Source organism: Chenopodium album, chromosome 25, assembly GCF_948465745.1.
Source record: "Chenopodium album chromosome 25, dcCheAlbu1.1, whole genome shotgun sequence".
Lineage (NCBI taxonomy): Eukaryota > Viridiplantae > Streptophyta > Magnoliopsida > Caryophyllales > Amaranthaceae > Chenopodium > Chenopodium album.
The window spans coordinates 3,869,855-3,878,503 of NC_137858.1; the positions used below are offsets into that span (position 1 = coordinate 3,869,855).

At 37.8% G+C, this 8,649-nt stretch overlaps 1 protein-coding gene across 3 annotated transcripts; it reads left to right on the plus strand.

Moving 5' to 3' along the window:
• The first annotated feature begins 1,539 nt into the window (after positions 1–1,539).
• Positions 1,540–6,419, plus strand: LOC145614113 (metal tolerance protein A1-like). 3 transcript variants are annotated; one of them, XM_081669113.1, is made up of 4 exons: positions 1,540–1,557; positions 1,768–1,826; positions 2,886–2,957; positions 4,924–6,419. In XM_081669113.1, exon 4 carries the CDS (start codon positions 4,924–4,926, stop codon positions 6,187–6,189), a length of 1,266 nt encoding a protein of 421 aa, XP_081525239.1. In that variant the 5' UTR covers positions 1,540–1,557; positions 1,768–1,826; positions 2,886–2,957; the 3' UTR covers positions 6,190–6,419. The 3 variants fall into 3 exon arrangements, with proteins under 3 accessions (XP_081525239.1, XP_081525238.1, XP_081525240.1); XM_081669112.1 differs by lacking the exon at positions 1,540–1,557 and having other exon boundaries at positions 1,613–1,826; XM_081669114.1 differs by lacking the exons at positions 1,540–1,557; positions 1,768–1,826 and adding an exon at positions 2,591–2,737.
• The last annotated feature ends 2,230 nt before the right edge of the window (positions 6,420–8,649 follow it).

Sequence of the window (8,649 nt, forward strand, 5' to 3'; positions counted from 1 at the left end):
TCGTACAATCACATTTCTTTGACTTGCGTTTAGGACACATGTCTTCGTCTTCACTGATATGAGCATCAGATACCAGCCCGGGTTCAGGCTTTTTCCTGTTTCTCACAGGCCTACCATAGCATTCACAGGTCCACCTACAATTACGCTTATCACCTTTGCCAGAATTAGCCCCACTAGCCCTTACAACACCAAACCCTTGCTGCTGGCCATAATTACGAAAGTACACATCCACCTCTAGCATTGAACCAAACACCATTCTTACAGAAGGAGGCGGGAGAGGTACCTCCACCTCCAATTCACAGGCTCTTCAATTTCAACACTAAGTAACACATTGCTCTTACCTTTCTTTGGAGTCTTAAAAGACTCCTCACCAACAACAACCTACACCAAACAATTCACACCCAATATCAAATCATACATGTATGCCCAAATAACCAATTTTTGAATTGTTTTTACCGCTACAGTAACAGAAACAAAATTAACAACCCCTTTAAATACATAGAAATCACCTGGATACTATATACAACACTGTCAAACAACAAATACATAGAAATCATTCAAAAAGAGCCAAATTACATAATTTCGAACAACTGAATGGCAAACATTCATATTTCAAGATTTATTCCTTACACCCATTACCCATTTTGCAGAATTTCAGTCAATTACTACGCAAAAATTACATTACACACCTTCATATCTTACACCCAATTCACATAATTTCATTCAAGTAAACCATTTCACATAATTAGAATCATCTACTAGGGCAAAATTGAAATTAAATTCGTTACTGAATGCACCCTAACAATTACAAAACCCCTTTTTCAAACAATTATCTCGAATACCTGATTTAACAAGGCGTCCAAAGCTGCAGCGCAAGAATCACCGTCCTGATCATCAACAACTGCGGCATATTCTACAACCTCATCATCAACCCTAACTCCAAACTCACCACCATGGTACTTTTCAAGATCCTCTGTTGTTTCCAGATACTCCATAAGACAATTGCTATCTCTTCCAATTCTGTAAATTATATGAAGATCGTCATCGACCGGAAATAATGACAGGTTTCCCGAAATTGAGGAACCTTGCCTCTAGTTGCGCAACGGGGAACGACGAGTAACGAGTAATTCGAGAATTTCTGTGAAGATAATGCCAAGTTTTGGTGGGGTTCACTAACAATATTTGTTTATTCCAGCTAGTGTCCCCACCCCGTTACATGTTTTACTATACAATTATATTTTCCCTCCAAAATCCATTCCCGTTACAATTAAAGTTACATATTATTTACAAGAATGCCATGTTATGTATTTCTATATACATAACTGACCTCCTATACTACTTTGCCATAGCACAAGCTAAATTGGTCAAAACAACAAAATAATAAACCGTGACATGGCCACATCCTATTAGTCCAAGTGTCCAACCCAAACTTTATATCTCAACCATAAAGTAAAACAATAAAAAAAAAAAAAAAAAAAAAAAAAAAACAAAAAGAAATTCAAAAATAACAAAAGAAGAAAAGATCACAGGCCCATTAATAAAAAGTTCGAAATATAGGTAAATTGGTTTTCTCTCATTGGCAATTTATCAAACAGTTAATGTGCAATAATATCTCTGACTCAGTGGGTTGGTGACTCGGTCACTTCTACCTAGGCTTTAAATTTTGTTGTATTATTGCAAATTATTTATATTTATATTTATATTTATATTTTTATATTATTCCAATTACCGAAATCTGAGTTTTTTGAACCCAAAACACGAAATTAGGGTTCTTCTCTCTCAAGGCTCCACCATCAAACATCGAAATTTTAATATTCATCTTTTCTGTAAGTTTCCAATTTATATTTTCCCCTGAAATTTAATTTCTGGAAAATACGGAGTATGTTTTTAATTTATTTTTTTGTAGTTAATGCGTTTACGAATTCAATTATTGTTTGTTTATAATTATTGACATGTTTAAATCGTTGAATATTCAGTTGATGGCTGCTGTATTGAATTGTTCATGTACTTAGTGTTGGGCATGTTTTATTATTTGTTTTACAAGTCCTTATCATATCATTTTTTCCTTTATTAATTATGTTTTCAGATTTTGTATCATGTGTCTTTGTTTAATTTGCTCATCTGATTAGGTTGAGATTCTTAATTCTGGGTTGTTGAGATTCTTAATTCTGGGTTTTTGCTGATTGAGTGTTATTTTTAGGTTTGTGGTTTAATTTTTCGGCATTGTTTATTTTTTATTTATTTATTATTGCTCTGTTTTGATTGCGGTTCTGGGTTTCTGCTGTTGATTTGTTTAAATCAATTGGGGTGTTGTAATTAATTCTTCTGATTATTTTGGAATTTTTGAAGGAATTTGTTGGGAAGTATTAATATGATTAATTCATTGTTATTGTTAATTTTTTTTCTAATCATTACGGAGTACTATAATTTGTATATGGGAATCTTCTAATTGTCTAGAATTGTCAATTGGGATTCCCCTTTTTTATGTTAAGATAAGGGTATCTATGCACTATGCCATTAAAGTTGCTTTTCATATCCCAAAAAGCTGTAACAATTATCATTCCTTTGATACCCTCCACCTCTTATTGTTCTAAGACTCATTTTATAGATAGATTCATGATATAGCTCTTGATTTTATCAGTCATTTGTATCAATTGATCAGATGCAGTGCCTCGCGCGCGCACACACACACACACAGCATTATCGGGGCTGCTTAGCCCCATTGGCTCCTCTTTAAGTAATTAGTCTATGTGTTTTGAGTATTGAATTTATGTATTTCCTTTCTTTTTTGCTGTTTCAGCGTAAGCCTTTTACTTTTTTTTTGGTGAATTATGCTCCATAATATTCGATCTGATATTTGTATACTGCCTGTATTTGTTTTTCAGAATTCATCCTCTTGGATTCTTTTGGTCATTGCTTGGTTAGTTTAGTAGACTTTTGAAGACAGCTATACCAAGGTATTGCTCACATTTTATATATTACTAGTTCAAGCTTTAATGGTTTAGTTTTGAGAATTCAATGGAAGTGTACTTGTAGGATTTTGTCTAGCTTTGAGATTGTAAATATTGAATAAGTATGTCTTAAATTTGTTTGTAATGACTTTGACAAAGCAACTTAGAATCTATATGGTTTTATTAATTGTTCATTATCCTTGTTTATGTTGGTTGTACTTTTATATCGTGGTTGGTTTGAATTTACTTCTTAGTGAGTTTTAATTTAGCTTTGTCCTCTGTAGTGGATATTTACATTATGTTGTGGGTTTTTTTTATGCTGCTGAAGCACTTCTTAATTTTGTTTATTCACCCTTAATCAGAATCTTGTGGACCCACTATTGCAACTTAGTTTTAAGTCTTGGTAGGGGCAGTGTTCTATCTGCAAGCTATAAATGTTCTTTACAAGGGTATGAGTTTTAAGTCAGGGTGGGAATATGAGTTTGAAGTATTTCATGTCTCAAAGAGTTAGTGAAATAAGCATATTTAGATACCATTCGAAAAAAGTGGAATCAGTTTCAGGATTAAGTCAGGGTGGCTTAAATGGAGAGCGGCCACGGGAGTGCTATGCGACCGCAGCATTCCCTTAAAGTTGAAGGGAAAATTCTACAGGACTGCCATAAGACCAGTGTTGCTCTATGGTACAGAATGTTGGGCTTCTAAGAAAGAGCATATTAAAAAGATGGAGGTTACGGAAATGCGCATGTTAAGGTGGATGTGTGGAAACACTTTAAGAGATAGAATCAGAAATGAGGTTATTCGCAAGAAAGTAGGTGTGGCGGGCATTGTAGATAAATTAAGGGAAAATCGTCTGCGTTGGTTTGGACATGTAAGACGGAGACCCGAGGGTGCACCGGTGCGAAGAGTGGAAGAGTGGGACCATGGAGGGATTAAACGAGGAAGAGGGAGACCAAAGATGACTTGGTTGGAAGGAGTGAGGAAGGATATGAAGTGCATGGATTTACGTGAGGATGAAGTTTTGGATCGTAAGGGATGGAGGAGAAAGATTTATGTTGATGACTACACGGAATAATCAAATTTGGTTCATGTTAGCCGACCCCACTTTTGGGATTAAGGCTTTGATTGATTGATTGATTGAGTTTCAGGATAGCTTTGAGGAATGGCTTTAATTTCATGTTTGATGAGTTTCTTTCATGGTGTATATCTCTTAGTAGCTCATATGACTGTTGATGCTTTGAATAAGAATTATTGACATATTTGGTTTATTTAGTATCATGGAAATTTTTTTACTTTATGCTTTCTTAAGTATCTTTTCAAAAGTTGCTCTAGAATGACACCATATTCCTGATGCGTCATTGCTCTACCAAGCTGTTTATTTACTGGAATACTTTCTTGCTACTCTGTGCCCCTGACAATTATTTGTTCACCACCTTCATTATAATGCAATTGTTCATGTTTGCCATTCACCGCCTATTACTAGATTTATTTGATGGCTCCTGTAGGAAGAAGATATATACTCCCTCCGTCCCTAAATTACATTCCTATTTCTCTCTATTATGTGAGGAATTAATGCTAGAAATAGGAATGTAATTTAGGGACGGAAGGAGTAACTAGTTTAACTATTGTGATTCTGTGTGTTGTAATTTAAATGTGTGATTACTTGATTCCCTTCTGTCATATCTTGGATAGTCTGAGACAACAGGGCTGAAATTTCTGACTCTATATGTTCTTCATGATACTTGGATTGCTCATGGCTGTTATGTATGATTGTTTCTCCATACAGTCCATAGTTATTAAATATCAACTACTATGGTTGGACTATACATAAATAGGATATGGCTTGATACTTTGGAGAGGTTGATATGTGTAAATCATAAATACTTTATTGTTATTATTCTTTCAATTTTTTTTTTTCAAAAATGTCAATAAGACTGTCTAATTTTTATTGTTTTCTGATTGATTATTTATGTAGATGGAATCTAATAATTTTCATGATAGCCACATCGTTGAAGTCCAAAGAGATCCTGTTCTTGAAAAGAGACGATTTGGAGGAGGAAATAAGTTTTGTGGGGAAGTACATTGTGAATTTGAAAATGCTGGAACAAGCTCAGCAGATGCTGCAGAAAGATCAGCTTCCATGCGGAAGCTTCTTATTGCTGTTGTTCTTTGTGTTATTTTTATGACCGTAGAAGTTATTGGTGGGATCAAAGCCAACAGTCTCTCCATTCTAACTGATGCTGCTCATTTGCTCTCAGATGTTGCAGCTTTTGCTATTTCTTTGTTCTCTTTGTGGGCTTCAGGCTGGGAAGCTACTCCTCGCCAGTCTTATGGGTTTCTGAGGATAGAAATTTTGGGTGCCCTGGTATCCATTCAACTTATATGGCTTCTTGCTGGTATTTTGGTTTATGAAGCTGTTGTCAGGATCATACATGAAACTGGTGAGGTTAATGGATTCCTGATGTTTGTTGTTTCTGCCTTTGGTCTGGTAGTGAACATAATAATGGCTCTTGTATTGGGTCATGACCATGGTCATGGACATGGACATGGACATGGACACGGTCATAGTCATGGACATGATCATGATAATGGGCATGGGCATGGGCATGGGAGCGAGCATCTGGAGCGCAGTCATAGTCATACCCATAGCCACGGAGTGATAGTGACTGCAAGTCCTCGTCATCAGCATACAGAAGCAGAACATCACCATGCTCATGAAGATAATCATGCTGAGCCGCTTCTGGAGAATTCACATGGTCCCAATGAACACAACCAGAAAGAAGGTAGTGGGAAGAAGAAGAAGAAGAGGAATATAAATGTTCAAGGTGCTTATCTGCATGTTCTTGGTGATTCTATCCAGAGTGTTGGTGTAATGATTGGAGGAGGAATCATCTGGTACAAGCCCGAATGGAAGATAGTTGATCTGATATGCACTCTTGTATTTTCAATTGTTGTTCTATGGACAACTATCAAAATGTTGAGAGATATACTTGAAGTCTTGATGGAAAGCACCCCTAGGGAGATTGATGCGACTAAGCTGCAAACGGGATTGCTAGAGATGGAAGAAGTAGTGGCTGTTCATGAGCTTCATATATGGGCCATTACAGTGGGAAAGATTTTGCTGGCTTGCCATGTGAAAGTTACACCAGAAGCAGATGCAGACTTGGTGCTTGACAAGGTGGTAGAATACATAAGGAAGGAGTACAACATCAGCCACGTTACTATACAAATAGAACGTTAACTTGCTCGTTGAGGATATCGGGGTTCTTAGCTACCCTGTCAATTAATAGCTTTAATTTGGCATAATTAGCCGTTTAGCAACATGTAGCCTTTTTCTAGGGAGCATTAAAATCTGCCAAGTCTTTTGGCTATTGTACATGCTATTGCTAGACATACAATCCTCCCTATTTCTTGGGTGGATACCTCATTGTGGAAGTTTAACAAATGAATGAGAAATTCCTTTTTTGCTGATGTCTACTCTGTCCTCTGCAATCTACTTTGGTAGTATAGCTTCAGTCTTTCCTTTCAATCTGGCATTCCCTCCGTGATATAATTTTTTAGGGTTTTTCTAAGCTATACCCCAAAGGTATTTGAGTTTTTAAGGTGTACCCATACTTATTCAAATTTCTAAGTTGTGCCCATCAACTCACTACCATTAATGAATGGTACCCTTCTTGAGACTTTCACGTCACCTAAAGTAAACTATAAATTTAATAGAAAGATGATAAAAGGTAAGGAAATGGTAGGAGAAAGAATTCTTAGCCACCGCAACCCTAATAATGAAAACTGAACACACGAAATCACACTCTCAAATAACTTTTAAACAACTAATAAGGGTACATTTTAGTATTGATAAGGAGTTGAAGGGCACGGCTTAAAAACTTGAAAAAGCATGGGTACACCTTAGAAACTCGAATACCTTAGGGGTATAGCTTAGAAAAACCCAATTTTTTAATACTGAATTGAAGCAGCAGACAGCCAGGAAGGCAGAAATAGAAGAGTCAACTGTATAAGCTCCTTTCACTTGCATCATACCCGTTGATCCTTGGGACCTACAGCTGCTAGTCTGATGGTCATGGATTTAAGTCCGTTCCTCATCAGGTACCTCTTATTCAGTTACCAGTCACAGTTAATGATCTCTTTTCTTATGTTATTATTTTTGGATGGTAGTTTGATTGTGGCAGATCTGTTGACGTTGTTGCATGTGATAAATCAAAATCCAGGGGATACCATCTGTTTGGGTCCAATTTAGTCCAATTGGGCCTAGTCATTAAATGATCCAATTAAAAGCCCAAGGTCAAGGTTCAACTCTCTAATTGTGCTAAAGTCAAGATCAGTCAACAAGGCAAGTCAATTGGGCCAAGGCCCACTTCTCCCATATATGTAAAGGTATAAAAGCCATCAATATCACATTTGTACAGGAATATACACACAAAGCCTCAAGCAATTAATTCTCTTGCATAGCTTTCTCTCTCTACACATTGTACTGACTTTAGCATCGGAGGGGCCTTCCTCGGCAACACCCCCGAGGCTAGCTAAAGGGTATTTGCTGTGCAGGAAACCCTCGGCCCAGCATCACTTGGACCGAGCCCAGTCTTCACCACTTCATAGGACCTTCGGCAAGGTCCCATTGTTTTTATCCGAAACAATTTGGCGCCGTCTGTTAGGGGTGAGCATGGGACGGGTACCCGTACCGTTAGTACTAACGGTTCGGGTACCCGATAACCAAAATCACTAAAACTGATACCCATAACCGGAACCGATAAGTTCGGGTACCCGGACTTCGGGTACCCGGATTTTCGGATCGGTTATCGGGTACCCAATAAGATATCCAATAATGATAATTATACTTAATTACGTAGTTATTATGATATAATTTACAACTAATTAACAACAATACCATATGATCTTGACTAAATTATTAATAATATTACTAATCATTGATATAATAAAGTGATTATGAAGTAAAGTAAAAATTTAGATTTATATTAATAGATTTAAGTAGGGAAAAAAAGCAAAAAAAATGCTTATCGGATCGGATCGGGTAACCGTTAATTTTAAAATGATACCCATAACCATACCCGATAACAAATTATCGGAACGGGTACCCGAACCGTTATGGTTATTGGATCGGGTACCCTAATTTTCGGAACGGTTACGGATCGGTTTTTCGGGTTTTCGGTTTTTCGGGTAGTTTTGCTCAGCCCTACCGTCTGTGGGGAAGACTCAAAAAATCTTTAAGCCAATTTCAATCGTTCTACCTCAATCTTAGTTCCAATGGCTAAGAATCGCAAGAACAAAAGCAACGGTGCTTCTCCTCCGAGAAAACGCCGAAAATCACTGGGAGGGGGTCCCTTAGAACGCCCCACTCCTAGTTCATCTCCTCCTCGGGATAGGAGCCCCTCCGCGGGACCCGACTCTCATGGGGAGCCTAGGGAGAGATTCACCGAATCTCCTATCATCCAGTCCAATCATCCACCGAGCCCGCCTCGGTCAAATGAGGACAACCGGTCCACTCAAAGGACCCAATCTCATGCCCGGAGCCAACCCCGGAGCATTCACACCCATTCTCGCTCTCAGCCGAGGACACCCTTGACGGGGCCCAACTCGGAGGAGGTAGTGAGAGCTTTAGCGGTCCTCATGGAAGCCATGAAGGCAAATATGCCGCCTCCACGCGACCGAACCCCTCCACAAACCAGGA

Coding starts and splice junctions, on each gene's coding strand:
- LOC145614113 (XM_081669113.1), top strand. CDS start 4,924: ATGGAATCTAATAATTTTCATGATAGCCACATCGTTGAAGTCCAAAGA.